Source organism: Leptodactylus fuscus, chromosome 10, assembly GCF_031893055.1.
Source record: "Leptodactylus fuscus isolate aLepFus1 chromosome 10, aLepFus1.hap2, whole genome shotgun sequence".
Lineage (NCBI taxonomy): Eukaryota > Metazoa > Chordata > Amphibia > Anura > Leptodactylidae > Leptodactylus > Leptodactylus fuscus.
The window spans coordinates 68,579,796-68,598,418 of NC_134274.1; the positions used below are offsets into that span (position 1 = coordinate 68,579,796).

The 18,623-nt window shown below is 42.5% G+C and overlaps 1 protein-coding gene across 1 annotated transcript in view; it reads left to right on the plus strand.

Moving 5' to 3' along the window:
- Positions 1-758: 758 nt before the first annotated feature.
- Positions 759-18,623, plus strand: part of ERCC6 (ERCC excision repair 6, chromatin remodeling factor) — a 29,610-nt gene continuing 11,745 nt past the window's right edge. The window contains exons 1-14 of the mRNA XM_075257776.1: positions 759-854; positions 3,826-4,188; positions 4,355-4,475; positions 6,266-6,377; positions 6,492-7,191; positions 8,354-8,479; positions 10,668-10,826; positions 11,387-11,522; positions 11,756-11,926; positions 14,185-14,361; positions 15,773-15,889; positions 15,967-16,062; positions 16,881-17,099; positions 18,080-18,190. Coding sequence (XP_075113877.1) covers positions 3,827-4,188; positions 4,355-4,475; positions 6,266-6,377; positions 6,492-7,191; positions 8,354-8,479; positions 10,668-10,826; positions 11,387-11,522; positions 11,756-11,926; positions 14,185-14,361; positions 15,773-15,889; positions 15,967-16,062; positions 16,881-17,099; positions 18,080-18,190 — 2,607 coding nt within the window. The 5' untranslated portion in view covers positions 759-854; position 3,826. The remainder of the gene's footprint in view (positions 855-3,825; positions 4,189-4,354; positions 4,476-6,265; positions 6,378-6,491; positions 7,192-8,353; positions 8,480-10,667; positions 10,827-11,386; positions 11,523-11,755; positions 11,927-14,184; positions 14,362-15,772; positions 15,890-15,966; positions 16,063-16,880; positions 17,100-18,079; positions 18,191-18,623) is intronic.

Below are 18,623 nucleotides of genomic sequence, written 5' to 3' on the forward strand. Positions count from 1 at the left end.
GATCATGTGACTTCTGAGACGTCACACAAGTAGGCTGAAGCCTGCGCGGAGCCTGGAGAGGTAAGTAACACAGTTTTTTATGTTCAGTTACCTCTCCTGCACTTCCGATCATTATACTCGGGGGTCCGAAAAGACCCCCGAGTATAATAGTGCTTGTGGGGCCCGCAGTGTCACTTACCGATCCCGGCCCCTGCCAGGATCGGTAAGTATATAGGGCCCGTTAGCGGCTGGAGTAACTCCAGCCGGTAACGGCCTATTAAAAAAAAAAAAAAAAAACGCAGCGGTAGCGGCTGAATGTCCCGGGCCCTGTGGCAGCTGCTACTGCTGCTACCACGGTAGTTACGCCACTGTGCCCCTCATATTAAGAAGAAGGAAGGCCAAGTAGCCAATTGTTTTGGCCAAGGCATTTGGATAAAGGGTCAGGCCAGCATAGTGCGCTCATTAGACAGAGCTATTGTAGAGTAGAGCATTGCATCTGCTGCGGACAGTAGGTACTATGTGCACCTCCTATCTGGGGACAGCCGAGCACTTGTGACCCTACACGAGCACTTTCCTCCATTCTCACCGTTTAGCACTGCTATAATTCCAACTCTAGCACAGCATGAAGAATGGAGCGCTACAGCGACACTACACAGTACAGAGGAGGCGACTATACCCCGCGTCACCACTAGCGGTCACCAGAGAGGAGTCGCCGCCTCATTCACTTCATGGACAAGGGACAGACCTGAACCGCAGTGCGCATGCGTCTGCGGCACAACCGGAAGTGACTGCTTGTGTAAGCTGCTGGACGGAGAGAAGGAACCGGAGCGGTGCCGGAGCGTGTGCGAATAACTCTCCGTTTACACTGCGATTAGGTGACAGTAAATATTTATGTCATGTGTGAGCGTTATCGCCGACTGTGAATCAGTTATATAAAAAAGTGCTTTTAGTGAACGAGAGGAATCCTCCATTGTCGTTGTATGAGGGCAGATCTATTAAATAACATCACGTGGTGCTGGAGAGAACAAGAGGTTTATATAGAATCCTCCTAAGATTAGGACTGAGGCTTCCTGGTGACTTTGTCACTGTCAGAGATCTCCATGTTTCTCGCCCTTCATTACAGGTGATGACAGTAGTATATCAGTGCACGACGTGGCGACAAATCCATCTACTTGGGTTCTGTGGGATAGTAGTGATGTAGTCGCAGCAGATGGCGTGTTGTGACACGACCGTATTCGCTTTCTTTACTAGTGATGGAGGGGGTACGACATGGGGATCATCTGCGGTGTAAAGTGTTTGCTTGGGCAGGACAGTGTCACATTACACCTGCCTGAGATTTGCCCCGGCACATAGCTCCTACCTGCTTGTGTGTATGGGACCATAGCAAATAATGGATCAGTGAGTTAGACATTAAAGTCATGGCAGGCCCAGGACATAGGATCTCCTAAAGATGCGGATTCACATCTGCTTTGGAGACTCTGTTGCAGTCCTGTAACGCTGACTTTTCTGTCCTGTCGTTTCAGTTCAAAAGAATAAACGTCTGGTGGATGCCATTATAGTCATTGGGGTCTGTCAGGCTGTATTGGCATTTAGTGTTTTAGTGGCCCATGTGACACATGGGTGCAGATGGAAACATAGCGCAAGGTCTTATTCGCACATCCAGGGCCAGTTTTGTCCATGAAAACCGGTCTGTTATTCAGCTGTGGGAATGTCCATCACTCTTCTCTTCCGTCCATATGTCATCCTTTTCTCATGTCCATTTAAAAGAAAAAATGAATAAGACCCTGGCTACACTGGTGCTATGTATAACAGTGGGGTGGCCTCTGACGGTTCAAGGGGATTTCTGGTCTTGCTGTGGTACTATCTGCTTCTGTCCTCTGTATGGGCTAGTTCACACGTGAACTGCCCGCGCGGGTTTTGACACAGAGAGAGACGCGGCGAGCCGCGTCTCTCTCTTGTCAAAACCCGCCCGCCGCGACCATCGCGGTCGCGGCTTTCACCTCCGCTGTCGGCTCAAATGAATGAGCCAACATGGAGGGTGCTGCAGCCGGGCGGAAGCCGTGCGGCGCAGCCCGCGCGGCTTCCGCCTGAAGAAAGAGCATGTCGCTTCTTTTCTCCGCTAGCAGCAGCCCGCCGCTAGCGGAGAAAAGAAGCCCGGCGGTCTTCATAGACCACCATTATAAGGGGAGGTTTTGGACGCGAAATCCGCTGTCAAAAACCTCCCCTTATACTCACGTGTGAACTAGCCCTAAAGGTTCTGGCACTGAAGGCAGCCCAGATCAGCTTTTCAATTTTGGGTGTAGGACCCATTGATCTAATTCTGGTAGTCCTGAGGACTGGTCATCAGAATTAACTAGAAAACTCCTTCAAGACCAATCCTCCAATAACTGTATTCTTATGTAATAATAATACATTTTATTTCTATAGCGCCAACATATTCCGCAGCGCTGTACAATTTGTAGGGTTCAAATACAGACAGAAAGATGCATTACAAAGAAAGTCATTTCACACAATGGGACTGAGGGCCCTGCTCGCAAGAGCTTACAATCTATGAGGTAGTGGGGGTAACACAAGAGGTAGCAGGGGCGGCATTGCTTATACAGTGGTCGGACAATTTCGAGGTTACTATCATTACATAAACATAAGACTTTATGAGCTGTCGACAGTCATGTCCTTTAACATGTGGATGGAGCTTGGACCTATAAAGTTAGCCTGAGATGGCATCATATCATGTGGGGAAATGTGGGAGCGGGGACAGAAGAGGGTTAAATTTTGGGGATTCTAATTATAGTATGGAAGGGTTTACGTTAGACATTGTGATAGGCCTGTCTGAAAAGATGTGTCTTTAGTTTGTGTTTGAACTGTAGAAATTGGGAGTTAATCTGATTGTCCGGGGGTAGAGCATTCATGTCCTTTTAAGGAAAAGTTTTTGTTGAGTTTTAAGGTTATAAGAAAAAAAAGTGAAGCAATGATATTATTATTATTTATATAGCCCCATTAATTCCATGGTGCTTTACATTTGGGGGTTACATACAATACACAGAATATACAGGTAGATATAATACTAACAATGACTGACTGGCACAGTGGGGTAGAGGGCCCTGCCCGCAAGGGGTGTAGAGACAGAAGGAGAGGGGGAGACTGTACAGATGGCAGTGAGGTGATAGTGTTATTGGAGGTTGTAGGCCTTCCTGACTAGGTGAGTATTCAGGGCCTTCTTGAAGCCTGTGATTGTGGGGGTCAGTCTTATGTGTCGTGGTTCAGAGTATGGGGGATGCACGAGAGAAATCTTGGAGGCAGTTGTGTGAGGTTTGCAAGAAAAATAAGATTGCAAGAAAAATAAGTGAATCATTAAAGGGATTGTCTGAGACCCAGGGGTAATGGAAACTGATGTCTGGTCAACAGGATAGGACATCAGTATCTGATCGGTGGGGAATGTCACCCAGACCCCACACTGATCAGTTGATTTGGTTCTGGAAGCCATACACAAGTTAAATGGTTGGAAGCATCTCTGCTTCTATTCAAGTGGATATGCCATAAGTATTCATTACCCTTTGGTCTCTGACGGGCCCTTTAAGGAAGCATCAGGGATCTACCAAACAATAACATCTACGTAAGATCCAAGATGTGCTTGAATGTGTCCTTGGAAAATCTGCATCTGAGCTCTTCCCTGCCAGGTGATACTAAGATTAGCTTCTTTTCTTTAGCCTAGACCACTATGGATGCTAACATTGATCCCTTTAATATACTAGACCACCAAGGATGCCTAATTGACTGTTTTAGTACCTTACACTAGTGGTATGCCCCATTGTGTGAGCCACTTATTCATTTGCTTGTCATTTGCAGAATGCCAGAGGAAACAACACCTATGGAAGAACAACCAGAGGCATCAGACTGTGCAGAGCCACAAGATAGCCATGAATGTCCCGGACCATCAACCGCTTCAACGCATTTTCCTTTTCCTCATGCTTCTGAGATATCATCCAGAAAATTACAGTCCATCTTACAGATTGATCGGCATCAGATTCAAGCTGTGGACACGGCACAGCAAGCCCTGGAACTCCAGGGCCTTGGTCTGGCAGTGTACGACCAAGAAGTGTTGGAGCGTGGAGTCCTGCAGCAAGTCGATAATGCCATCAATGAGGCCAGCCGAGCTGCACGAGTAGCCGAAGCTGAGAAGGAACAGCAGGAACTCAAGGATGAGTTGAGGTAAGAGACATGTCAAAGAGATTTTCTGATTTTATTTTATTTTTTTTAATGGATTACAAGAAATTATAGTTGATTTTTGGCAAAGTGACTATATATATATATATATATATATATATATATATATATATATATATATATATAATCAATTTATTTCTTTTCTTCACAGCTCATGTCTCATCTCCCTAAGGCAAATCAGCAAAATCATCGATCAGCTTTCACCACAAGCTGCAACATGTAAAGAGATTAGCAGAAAACTGGACTCAGTGAAGCGGCAGAAACATAATAAAGTTAGTTATTTTATGTGGGTTTCTTTATTTAAAACTTACTACATGTTTTCTATTTGCATGACTGTAAGAGGAGCCCGAGAAAAAGTAAAAGACTTTCTTAAATGAAAATGTAGTCTGGACTACCTTGTGGCCAGATAACATAACATAGATCACTACCGTGTTTCCCCCCAAAATAGGACACCCCCTGAAAGTAAGGCATGCGGGGGGGGGGGGGGGGGGGGTCTGTTGAATTGCAAAATATAAAGCACCCCCTGAAAATAAGGCATGCCCAAAAATCATTGCAGCCAGCTGAACACTGTGCGATGTGCTCCGTGTGCACAGGAAAGCCGGCTGCTGCCTCTGCTGTTGTACCCACTGTCCCTGCTGCTGTAGGATGAGCTGGGAGATGCCCGCTGTGCATATACTGCGCGGAGTTCACTCTCCCAGCTCATCCCAGAGGCAGCACACGGAGCATATTGCACAGCATCCAGCCGGCTGCAATGCCAGTGAAGTGAGGCTCTCCAGTGCAACCGCTGGAAGCCTCACTAAACCCCGCCCACCACTTCCGCTGCCAGGACAAACAGCAGCACCCGCGCTGTTATAAAGATGGGAAAGGTAAGTAGGATACCCCCCTCCCCTACACTATCTACAACCGGCGCTCCGCTAAGGAAGTGCCAGCATGACTGCCGGTTGTCATAAGACGTCCACCGAAAATAAGACAGGTCCTATATTTAGGACGATAATTTAATATAAGACACTGTCTTATTTTCGGGGAAACACGGTATTGAACATAGATCACCAATGCCGCACCCGAAGGAAACCATCAATGTTGCCTAGCTATAACCAGTTGCTGCAAAACATTTACTGACTGAAGTGGGTGGAGTATGGACAACCTCTGCTGCTATCTCTGATGTGTGCAGCAGCAGCAGTTGTTTTTTTGACTGCGGGTTCAAAATACAGAGCTTTGGGGTTTTTTTGCAGTCTGTGACTGGAGATGCACAGGCATACCTAGGAGCCAAAGACATCAATTGATGAGGAATTTGTCTTCTGAATTAGTTGTAAAGTTGTTTATTTTAGGTGTTTTGCAGAATCCTGTGAATGAGGGGCTAAGGTGTTTCTTGTGGGAAACCCCATAAACTTCAGGACATATTAGTCTTTATACTCAACTCTTCTGCACTGTTTACTTTGTGAATCTCCCTTATGCAGAAGATGGCACAATTTTGTAATGTGATCGTTCGTGAAGTTCCATAAAACATTCAAACACACTTTGCAGTACAATGACATGATGAAATTTTGAATAGTCATAATTTGGTGGCATGTTAAAGGAGTTATACAAAAATGGGAGGTCCTTTCCCCCCACTGCACTCCCATTCACTTCAACGGGAGTGATAGTTGAAGTACAACACTAGGCTTTCTCCATCGATCCCATGGAAATGAATAGGAGCGCCAAAGATAACTTTGTACTTTATTTCAGCTGTCTCTGGTGCTCCCATTGAAATGAATATACCCTATGCTATCCTATGGATAGAAACCAATAGATTTTCCTTAAACGTACAACTCCCAATCTGCTTTCTGACTACGTGGCTTATGTTTCATAATAGGGGCACAATGGCGATGTATTCACTTTTGCTTGTGCCATTGTAAATTGCATACGTTGTTGATATGAAGAGGCATTGGCATCATTCTCTACCCCATTGGAACCTTTTTCAAACCTATTATTTTTGGTTTTATGTCAAGATATGTTATACCACATGACGCCTGCTCAGTGGCCACTACTGATGCTTTTGTTTTATGTGTTTTTACCCTCTCAGGAACAGCAGCTGAAGAAAATCAAAGCTAAACAAAGACGTCTAAGAGCAGCTTTGGGGATCAACCAAGAGGAAAGTGAGACAGAAGAGCCGCAACTGGATAATCTTGGTGATGGTGAGCCCTCAACATCTACTCATGTCTCTCTCATTTCTCTCTCTCAATCTTGGTGTCAGATTTTCTTGTCTTTGAATAGTATAAGCATATCCACATAGTTGTTTATTTCACCAGATGGGTTGCCCACATCCTTGGGCAGTATGTTGATGCCTTCCCAAGACAATGAGTGGGAAGAGCTTATCCGCACAGGGATGATGACACCCTTTGGCACCAAGATCCCCCCGAAAGAGGAACGTAAGCCAAGAAAACTGATGCTAAATGAGTCCTCAGATTTTGAGAAATATCTTGCTGATCAAGCACAAATGGCTGCACAGAGAAAACGGCCTTTTCCTTCTAAAAAAGGGAAAAAAGAGAAGATGAAAGCAGAGGTGGAGAAGGCGAATAAAGTTTTGAAGTCGGGGAATAAAATGACCTCCGTTCCGTCTGCTGAGAAAAGATTAAAGAAAAGGATTAAAAAACTACAGAGCAAAGCCTTGCAGACACAATCCAGGGCAGGAATCCCACGTAAAAAAATGGATGCTTTGTCTTCACAAGGTAGTCAAGGAGATGATAGTGAGGGGTCAGTTTATTCACCTGATGAAAGAGAGCAGAGCATGGAGGAAGAGGAAGATGAGACCATGTATGATAGCCCAGGCTCTGAATATGAGCTGAAACCTCTTCAGCAGAAGAGAGTTACAAAAAGGCCAAGACATCGGGGTATGGACCCAGAGTTTCTTCCAAGTTCTGATGAAGATGGAGAAGAGATACATCGCTCGTCTAAGGATAAACGATGCAGAGATGATGGTGATGCCAAACTGTATAAGCATCGCATACGGTAGGTCGCCCTGCATTGATTGAATATATTGGCTTGAAAATATTCTACTTTTTGCTTTTGTAAGAATCAGTAACGTGAGTGTCAGTGACGGGATGTATTGTTAGGCAGAGGTTAACTGTGTGTGAGCACCAATATAGCCTGAATATCATTGGGTGGAATAACATAGTCTACACTGTAATGCAAACCTATTTTTGTAACATACAGTCATATAGCAGTATGATGAAGCTCATATGGACTCACTTTTGCCCTTCACCAGGTCACTTACATTTTCTTAGTATACACTCTGAACGCAAATACTCCGCAGCAAAACTAAACAGGCTGCTTCTTTTTTCAGCATCTGTCACTGCCTCTTATTGAAAACAATTAAAGGCAAATTCCATGGAATTTGGAGCTGAGATTGAGGAAGAATCCACCACAAAATCAGCTCCGTACTCATTGTGAGCATACCCATAGTAGTCATTGCATGCATGGTGTGAATGCAGCCTCGAGGACACTTTATTAGTAATGATTTGTATTGTTTTATTACCCTAATTGTCCAGTAGAGGGCATAGGAAAGATGACTAATGGGGTTATACCATAGTTTTATCTACAGGGGAGGATTAGTGGGGTCCAAGTACAATGCAGGCGTTATCAGTCCTATAGAGATGAACAAAGTGCTAGCTTGACAGCCATGCCATTAGTATGTGAAGTAGAGGACCCGCATTCTCTCTTGGACCCTGCAATTAGACCTCCACCGATCAGATTATTATTACCTATCCTGTGTAAAGCGTTAAAATCATGGTACAACCTCTTTATTGTAGTTCTAATTATAATTTTACGCTGCTGGAAATAGGATTTCTTTGTTGCTTAAATCTTAGGCTCCATGCACATGACAAACGTGCTGTTTTTCATTGATCTTTATTCATTTTTATGACCACATATGGATGCCTTTATATAATCACAGACCCATATATGTGGCCCGGGGGAAAAACTCAGGACGGGGCTTGACAGCAGTGAACGAGGCCATGAAGGCAGGGACAGCACACAAATGTCATCATTGTGCTGTTTGATCACAGCCCGGCTACACGGACACACCATTTCTAGTGATGATTTGTAATGTTTTACTACCCTGACTGTCCAATAGATGGCCCAGTTTTGCTTCATCTTCTTTACTATACTTCAGGCAATACCTAAAGCAGGAGTCTAAGGAGGCCGAGCAACGGCGAATGGCGGAGGAGTCTGAGGACAGTGATGTGGAATTTGATGAAGGTTTCTGCATACCAGGTTCTCTCTGGAAAAAACTCTACAAGTAAGTACTAGTCGTTCTTTCAGGTCTAGCATGTTCTACATAATATAGCAGCTGCAATTGGCTGACATGTGACTATTAAATCCACAGCGTTTCAGTGTCACAAATTTCACGTCTTTGAATGTAGAGGGATGAAATATGCAGCCAATTCCGCCACGTGTCCAGTTGACCAGTCATATGACTGTAAAGTCCATCACGGTTTTTATGTGGAGGCCTGATAAAAGCTTCCTGCCCTTTCAGAGACACTACTATCATGCTTGCAGGACACTTTGAATACATATATGATACAGAGCCAGCTGTCCATATCTGCCCATAAATAGCAGGAGTATAGCTTATGAGCTATAAACAGATCCAACCCAATAAATATGAAAGCGATATTCCAGAAGGTCTTCATAGATTGCAGCCTGGGATATAACATTGTTTATTAATGGTTAACACATGTTTTATTCATCTTACAATTTACCATCATGTTTCTATCTGTCCTCTAACAACTTCATGAACAGCAGTACGGTTCTGAAAACTCCTTTATTTTGGGTAGCAGTGTTAAGCTGGCCATGCACATTAAAATGGATCTACCTAATCTGCTCACCATCTCGTGTGTATGGGGTCCTCGGGCTGCCCCCCTTCCAGCGATTGATGTCAGGGAACAAAATGGTTGGGCAGTTGGATTTCCACATGGGCAATCTTTTTAGTATAAGGGACATAGGTTACGGCCAGAGGTATCTAGCAGAGGCTTTCTCCACTCTCCCCATATGTAAGAGAAGTCTTTTTGGCTGAACCCATTGTGCATATGAACGTAGGGGTCTGGAGACGCAACTTATCGTTGTCTAAGGTATATGGCCTGCCTTAGTCCAGATCTATCAGGACAACTATTATTCAGAAAGAGCCAAGCGGGAATGGAAGTTTAAATGTGCATTTTAGCCTTTGCGCTGTGGACTTTCTAAATGTCACCATTAGTGCTTGTGAGTCTTGTCGTGTCACCAATGGTTGACAAATCTGACCCTTATGTATGTGAATCAGAGAACTATACCGTGCACATCTTCCATAAAAATAGTACAAGCAAATAGAAGACATTTGGAAATAAATCAATAAAGGGAAGCAAATCTGAACCTGTGAAACACAAGATATTTCTTTACATATTTTTAATTTATAGTGCAGTATAGGAACAAGGGACTGCAGAGTGGAGGAAGTGCAGGTTTTTTTTTTTTTTTTTTTTTTGAGAAACATTGATTTCTGTTTCAAGAGGAGGGGTCAGGGCAATTGTAGCTGTCTGCAGTTAAATCTTGCAATATAGGCCCACCTTCAATGCATTTAAAGCCTGATGTGCATATCCACAAAAAGATGGTTATCTAAGGGTCAGTGCACACAGAGTGTTTTGGTGCTGATTTTGACGCTGAATCCACCTCAAAATCAGCCTCCAAAAAAAAGCCTTCCAATAGAACTCTATCGGGAGGCTGATTTTTAGGCGTATTCAGCGTCAAAATCAGCACCTATGACCAGCCGCAATAGTAATGTATAGAATCTCCCATAAAATAGTGAAGAAGAAGGAAAAAAAAAAAAAAAAGCTTTAACAAAATATAATAGAAAAATAAAATTAATAAAAGTTCTAAATCCCTCCTTTCCCTAGAATACATATAAAAGTAGGAAATGACTGTGAAACACATACACATTAGGTATCCCTGTGTCTGACAGTGCCCGGTCTACTGAATATAGGGTATCTGCAGTGCTCCTGTTCTGTCGGGAAGGGGTTAATAGGAGCACTGCAGATACCCTATATTCAGCCAGACTGAATTCCAAGTGGGGGAAAAAAAACAGGCTCAGGGAAGGGGCAGACAGACAACCAAAACACCCCCTCCCCTTTCCCAGCAACTACTGCACCCAAAAACTCTGACCATTTTAATTTTTGAAATTTTCCAGTAGCTGCTGCATTTCCCCCCCTAGGCTTATACTCGAGTCAATATGTTTTGCCATTTTTTTGTAGTAAAAGTAGGGGCCTCGGCTTATATTTGGGTCGGCTTATACTCAAGTATATACGGTAACATAACACAGAAAATGCACATTTTCTTAAAGTAGCCTCGATCCGGTGGTCCAACCCTAAAATCGGTAGTCCTAGCTTCTGGTACTTGTATAGTTTTCTGTTGGTTCCTTATATCCATTGTGTTTGTCTTTATTTCTCCATTCCGTTCTACAGGTACCAGCAGACAGGTGTTCGGTGGCTGTGGGAGCTTCATTGCCAACAGGCAGGAGGCATTTTGGGAGATGAAATGGGATTGGGCAAAACCATCCAGATAATTGCCTTCCTGGCAGGCTTGAGCTACAGCCGGATAAGGACACGAGGCTCTGATTACAGGCAAGTAGCTGCCCTGTAGACTGCCAGTCTGAGGCAGCCATGAATATTTCATCAGCATTATTACAGAGAGGGCGGGCCTGCTGAATTATTCACCGCATTTCAATTAGATAGCTCCTTTAATTCGCTTACTGAGGAGGGGGTTGCTTTAAAGTCAGTTTATGACAGGGAGGGGAATTGCAGGGCACAGGAAATTAAAGAGCTCACACTAGTAATGAATTCTTGGCTTGCGCATCTGCGTCTTCGATTCAGCATTTGTCTTCCCACTGACTGCTTGGTACCTTCTTTGGTAACAGAGATGTGGATATGTCATGGACACAGCGCTGTGAGAAGAGAATATTAATATATTGGAGAAAGTATGCAATGAATAATATATGCTCTTCGGGTTTTAACCCTTATTTGCTTTCGTTCAGTCTTTATTAATGTGGAAATCTGGAATAACTTTAGATAAATGATATCCATTGTAAGAAATGGGATGCAATGTAAGTGCTGATTTCATGCAGATCCATACGTAGCTCTCCACTGTCAGTAAAGACCCCCATACACATGTTGTTATTCCCTAGGTATGAAGGCTTGGGTCCAAGCGTCATCGTATGTCCGGCCACTGTCATGCACCAGTGGGTGAAGGAGTTTCATACTTGGTGGCCGAAACTTCGTGTAGCCATACTTCATGAAACTGGGAGCTTTGCTGGTAAAAAGGTGACCTGTCCACGTAATTTTTTTTTTTTTACAGATATTTCAGATTAGATTTTAACTTTGTTGCTGTTTATTTTCAGCTAAATAAAATTTTAAAATCAGCTTGTTAAAAAACATTAAAGGGGTATTCCCATGACACTTGTTCACTAACCTGCAGGCTGTTGTGCTCTCTTCACTTCCTGCTTTTCGCAGGAATTTTTTTCTCTTGGTTACAAATTCTTTTGTCTGTTTTCTAGATTCGATTAATTGGGGAAATAGGCAACAGTCGTGGCATTCTTATCACTTCTTACTCGAATGTACGTTTATTGCAAGAAGAACTGGTAAAATATCACTGGCACTATGTCATCTTAGATGAGGGGCATAAGATCCGTAATCCCAATGCAGGTGTAACAATGGCGTGTAAACAAGTGAGTACATAAAACATTGCAATGGGTATACGGAAAATTCAATGCATAAAATAGGTCAACATGCTGCGCTTATAGATTTCTTCAGTTTATAGGTGTCAGAACTCATTTTTCTGATAGAGAGCTCCAAATCTGTGCATAGGCATCGAGTTAAAATGTTGGCTCCCTGCGGTCCCTACTGCATGTAGTTGTGAGTTCACTGCATCCTGGTAAGTTCTGTGTGCAAACAGAATGCAGAGAGCTCCCTCTAGTGGTGACTGCAGGCAGCTAGTTAAAGGAAATCTGTCAATAAAAAATTGACCACTACTCAAATTACATGGGGGTGTAGAGGTCTTTAATATACAAGTTTCAACATAACATTCATTGCCCCAACCATTACTTACACCTTGAAAAAAAAATGATTTATTTCAATATTTAAATGAGCTGTATGCAGTTGCATTAAGGCCATTTTTGGAGGGCTGCAACCTCGCCTATCTAATCTGTGGTTGGTATTAACCCCTTCCCGGCATAGTATGTAGTAATAGCAGGATGATGTTGGATCTTTAAACATGGCAACTGCAACCCAATGTCCATAACGGGGGGAAAAATAATTAAAATGGCCAAATTGCCGTTTTTCACTGCTCCCTCCCCCCCCCAAAAAAAAAACCCCCTAAAATTTAATAAAAGCAATCAAAGCAATAGATATTACCAAATTGGTATAAATAAAAATTACATCTGGCCTTATACAGCCCTGAAATTAAAGAAAAGATACTGGTATCAGAATATGGCGACGTCAAAAAGTGTTTGTTTTTGTCAAAGTTTTGGGCTTTTGTAAAGGTGTTAAAGCATGACAAGAACTACATAAATTTGGTATCTACATAACCGGAATGATCCTTAGAATACCGGTAACCTGTAATTTTGACTACACAGTGAACACTGTAATGAGCAAAGACCATAAGAAAGTTTTTCTCTAATTCCACCCCTTTTTTTATTTTTATTTTTTACCAGCTTTACAGTACATCGTGTGTGTGTGTATATATATATATATATATATATATATATATATATATATATATATATATATATATATATATATATATATTATAGTGACATTATGAGGTATAATTAGTTCTGCAAAAATGAAGTCCTCACTTGGCTATGTGAACAGAAAAATACAACTGTTATACCGTGTATACTCGAGTATAAGACAAATTTTTCAGCACATTTTTTTGTGCTGAAAATGCCCCCCTAGGCTTATACTCGAGTCAGCAAAAAAAAAAATATATATATTTTTAGGGGGGGTGGGGAGCTCTATGAACAGCAGCAATATCAGTGTATAGAATCTCCCATAACATAATGGAGAAAAAAAAAAAAAAGCTTTAAAAAAAATACAAAAATTAAAAGTTGTAAATCCCTCCTTTCCCTAGAATACATACAAAAGTAGAAAATTACTGTGAAACACATCAGGTATCCCTGTGTCTGAAAGTGCCCAGTCTACTGAATATAGGGGATCTGCAGTGCTCCTGTTCCGTCAGGAAGGGGTTAATAGGAGCACTGCAGATACCCTATATTCAGCCAGGCTGAATTCCAAGTGGGGGAAAAAAAACAGTCCTCAAACTCAGGGAAGGGGCAGACAGACAACCAAAACACCCCCTCCCCTTCCCCAGCATCTACTGCACCCAAAAACTCCGACCATTTTAATTTTTGAAATTTTCCAGTAGCTGCTGCATTTCCCCCCCTCGGCTTATACTCGAGTCAATATGTTTTGCCGGTTTTTTGTGGTAAAATTAGGGGCCTCGGCTTATACTCAGGTCGGCTTATACTCGAGTATATACGGTAATTTTTGGAAGATGAGAAGTAAAAAATGAAAATTGAGAAATGTGTTAAAGTCCCTTAAAGACAAATGTAATGTAAGGAGAGGCACCACAGAAATAATATAAGTTAAAGGGGTTTGTAAGACTTGGATTTTGATGGTCTGAGGTTAGTATAGGTGATCAATATCAGATCAGTAGCTGATTGAAGAGTCCATGGTACTCAGGCATATGTAGTGGCTTTGCTGGTATAGGCCCATTAAATGACAACATGAGTAGTGGACATCAATATAGCATCAATCTAAAAATCTCAGAAAACCCCTTTAAAAGGAAGAAAGCCGTTTATTTAGAATATGGCCAGTCACTAATAATGCGTCATCAGTGAACCCTAATACTGTATAATACGGACGTTAGAAGGTTATACATTCTTGTGCTTACTAGTGGTTTTCAGACTTTTCTTCTTCTTACCAGTTCCGTACTCCTCATCGCATCATTCTGTCTGGTTCTCCAATGCAAAACAACTTGAGAGAGCTATGGTCTCTCTTTGACTTTGTCTTCCCTGGAAAACTCGGCACTCTCCCTGTGTTCATGGAGCAGTTCTCTGTCCCCATCACCATGGGCGGTTACTCAAACGCTTCTCCTGTTCAGGTATGGTCTTTACCTTTTTATTTTCCCACATCCCAATAGTGCACATACTATGCCATGTAAAATGTCACTTGAGATCCCAGTCATTTTTACTGGTTAGAGCCTGTTTACTAATAATATCTAATATAGTTGGTGCAGACTTAAATGCACCAGATTTAGTAGTGGCTGATGCTGTATAATAGACTGGATTTTTTTTTTTTTTTTTTTTAATGGAGATTGTGAGCCCCATATAGGGATCACAGTGTCCATTTTTTTTTCCTATCAGTATGTCTTTGTAGAATGGGAGGAAATCCATGCAAACACGGAGAGAACATACAAACTCCTTGCAGATGTTGTTCCTGGCGGGATTCGAGCCCAGGACTCCAGTGCTGCAAGGCTACAGTGCTGACCATTGAGCCACCGTGTTGCCCCCCTAATAGACTGCATTATGTTACACAATTTAGTTGGCTTCGCTTCTGACAAACAAATAGCGCACTGTGTTTCATCTTTAGCTCCACCCCTTTTCCGCGAAGCTTACCCTCTTGTCATATAAGGCACAGAAAATATCTAAAACATATCTAAAGTGCATTTTCTTTAGTGAGGCCATATGACCATGACCATGTGCCGGATCCTTGGTTGAATGGTTTAGATGGCCTTCAGCTAACCCATTCATTTAGTGCAGTGAGCCCGGGCCACAAAATCAACAGGAATAAGACCTGTACTGAATTTGGCCTATAATACACTGTCCTGTGATTGGGGCAATAGGATATAATGGGTCAGTGTGCTAGTTTGATGACAATGCATATGGTAGTGTGCATGAAGGCTGAATCTGACCTTTTGTCGCAGGTAGGGGCTAATAGGATATTTGTCAGCATTACTCAGATATATTGCCTTGTATTATATGAGCAGTCAGCCTCATAGTATTACAAGTCCCCAAGTGCGTGTGTATGGAGGCTGATGGGAAGGAAATGAGTGTTCACCTGAAAAGTAGATTGTGTCTATAACACGCCTAACAGGACATCTTAGGACCACCCCATTGAGAAGTTTCCTGTAAGGACACTTTCACTCCGTTGACAGCAGGTTTAGCATCCATCATCTCTGTCTTAATCTGTTTAATCCATGAGCCATTAATAAACAAATTCCCCTCCAGGGCTTATAAAACATTCAGCTCTTAAAAAAACCCAAAGAATAAGTTTGCTGGTAATGGAAAAGAGATGAATCTGACAGCTGTTGGCAGGATTTAGGTTTTAGATGGGATTTATACAAACAATTTTGGTTAATTAGTAATTTAAGTAGTTGCTTGAAGCTTTTGGAAGCCACAATGCTTACGATTCCTAACCATCGAGTTTGGTATAACCTCTTGTTTGAGAAAGTGCCGTCATTGAGTGCTCTGAGACAAAGGAATAACACAAGTAATGTGTATTTCATATCGTAGGTAAAAACCGCTTACAAATGTGCCTGCGTCCTGCGCGACACCATCAACCCTTATCTCTTGAGACGTATGAAGGCGGATGTGAAGATGAGTCTCTCCCTTCCGGACAAGAACGAACAGGTGACCAGTGTTGTTGCTGTATGGTGCTTGTCACATGACAGAGCTTTGTCTCATTCATTTTACCCTGGTGCTTTTAGGTGCTATTCTGCCGGCTGACAGATGAGCAGAGGCAGGTGTACCAAACCTTCATAGACTCCAAGGAAGTGTACGGCATACTGAATGGTGACATGCAGGTAATCAGATGTAGAAATTGATAAAATTGATAAATAGTATTTACAGCGTGCAAAGATCTTTAAGCAATAGTGCGGTTGTATTGTCTCCAAGACAAAAAAACTTCTTAAGATAAGCTAATCTTTTAGTTGTCCCACAATGGGGAAATTCAGTGTGATACAGCATCATGGATAGTCCAGTAGTATATAGCAAGAGAGAAACACATGCAAGCTCGTAGCAGGTAGATACTAGGAGTCATAGCAACTAAAAAGACAAACGGCAGGATCATTTAGGTCTCTGTGCAAAGTGATATTGATAATACAGCCCGACCGCGCTTGGAGGTCACGAGGAGGGGGCACAGCATGTAGACATAACAGGCAGAAACAGCTTTTTGCAGAAGTGGGGGACATATGCTCAGGGCTCGTTCACTTCTGCGCCCGGTCTCCGTTCATACAGGTTTCCGTTTTCTGCACAAAACAGGGCAGGAGACGGAAAGCTGCAGGACTCTTTTATACCCATTCATTTGAATGGGTGTGAAAGATGTCCGGCTGTGTGGTGGTGAGCGTTTTACGCTCTCCGCCGCGAAACCAGTTTTTTTTAAACCGCACACAGAGTCGGACATGTTCGGTTTTAAAAAAATGGTTTTGCGGCAGAGAGCATAAAACGCTCACCGGCGCTCACGGCCGGACCCGGTCTGACAGGTTTTCGTCTTCTGCATGCAGAAGACGGAAAGCTCAGAACGGAGTACGGGCGCTAATGTGAACCCAGCGTTAATAGTATTTTAAGCTGTACGCTCATCATGTAGGGTCACAAGTATTTCACCTTTATGTTTCTTCTACAGGTTTTTCCTGGCCTGATTGCCTTGAGAAAAATCTGTAATCACCCAGATCTATTCACAGGAGGAACTAAAATTCTTAAGGGAACAAAAGATGAGGATATAGAAGAAGGAGAACAGTTTGGTTTCTGGAAGCGCTCTGGAAAACTGATAGTGGTGGAGTCACTTCTGAAGATTTGGCATCGGCAAGGCCACAGAGTTCTTCTGTTTACTCAGTCACGACAGGTTAGCTAGTTACACTAAACGCTTACTTTGTCAGTCGTGTATTTTCTATGGTTACACGCACTGCCTATGTCCCATCATTAAAGCGTAACTAAACTTACAAACAACTTTTTGATTTTCTGCCTTTTGCTGTTAATATGAAAAATGAAAATCCCTTTCATTCAGCACCAGAAGTACCGTATATACTCGAGTATATACGGTACGTCTCTCGGTTGTACAAAGCCCGAGATATAACTGAAGTAACCCTCGTTATGTTCACCATACACAGTACACTGTACAATGAAATAAACAAGGAAAAAATAAATACAAAACATATTAATGACACAAAAATGGCCAGAAGATCAGAAGTTGATTTAGATCATAAAAAATGTAAATGTTTGCTGTTTGCCCGCCGTTAAAGCTGATCAGCAAATTGTTCTGACATTAACTTCCATAATTTGGTGCCACCTGGTGTTCAAAGTGTATAGCAATGTGCATGTCCACCTATGTGCTTCACTCTGATGTTTCCATACAACCCAAGGTGATGTGCTAGATTCACTGTAGAGCACTAAGTAGAAATAGCTTTCTACCCAGTCTTTACTTCAGGACAGCAAATGGAAGTGAATTTTGTCCCCGCAGAAAGATCTGCCGTTAATAGAGGATCACTATGCAGAGACTTGGCAGAGGGGAGAGTCACTAAGCATGTGTGTCCGACGCCATTCCAATAAGTGGATCTGCACATTGCTATAAACTTGGAAGGTGGCGCCATACTATGCAGATAAATGTCATGACTCTTCCATAGATTGTTTTTGACAGCATGTAATTGACAAACATTGTCCAATTTTTTGGTTATGAAATATGACATGGGTCATGTGCATTGTCTTTGTATGTTTTTAGAAGTTTGCCAGTACTTCTCATGTAAGCAGTGCTGCCTTGTTAAGTGTAGGATTGACTTTATAAATGCTACAACTTCATCCATTTGTCTCTTAATGTTTGCCTATTAGATGTTACAGATCCTGGAAGCATTTGTTCTGAAAGTGGGTTATACGTATCTTAAGATGGATGGTACTACAACTGTTGCGTCACGGCAGCCTCTTATTGCAAGGTTTAATGAGGTAAAGGAACGGTTATTTTTCCCCCTTTCTTTTTAAGGGAACCTGTTACAGCTATTTGAGACACTAAACCACTCACAGGTCCACTTTGACTGGTGGATTAGTGTCCTATATAGCCCACTCTTTACAATCTGCACTGTATTTGAATATACAAACCTTTTATATGTACCTATATATGAGTCCGGTGAAGCTCACGCGACCCATCTGTGGTGGTCCTAGTGCCTGTGCAGCTCTTTACTGAAGCCAGGTATGTGCGGGTGCTGCACAGGGGCTAGGCAAGTATAACATTTGGCCATAGACAGCATTAACATTTGGGACACTAAACCACTGCTCCATAAGGACATGAGGGTGGTCTAGTGTCCTCGATGTCCCTGACAGGTTTCTTATTAAATGAGTGTCTGGTATAAGTATAATATTGCATGTAGAGACTAATAGG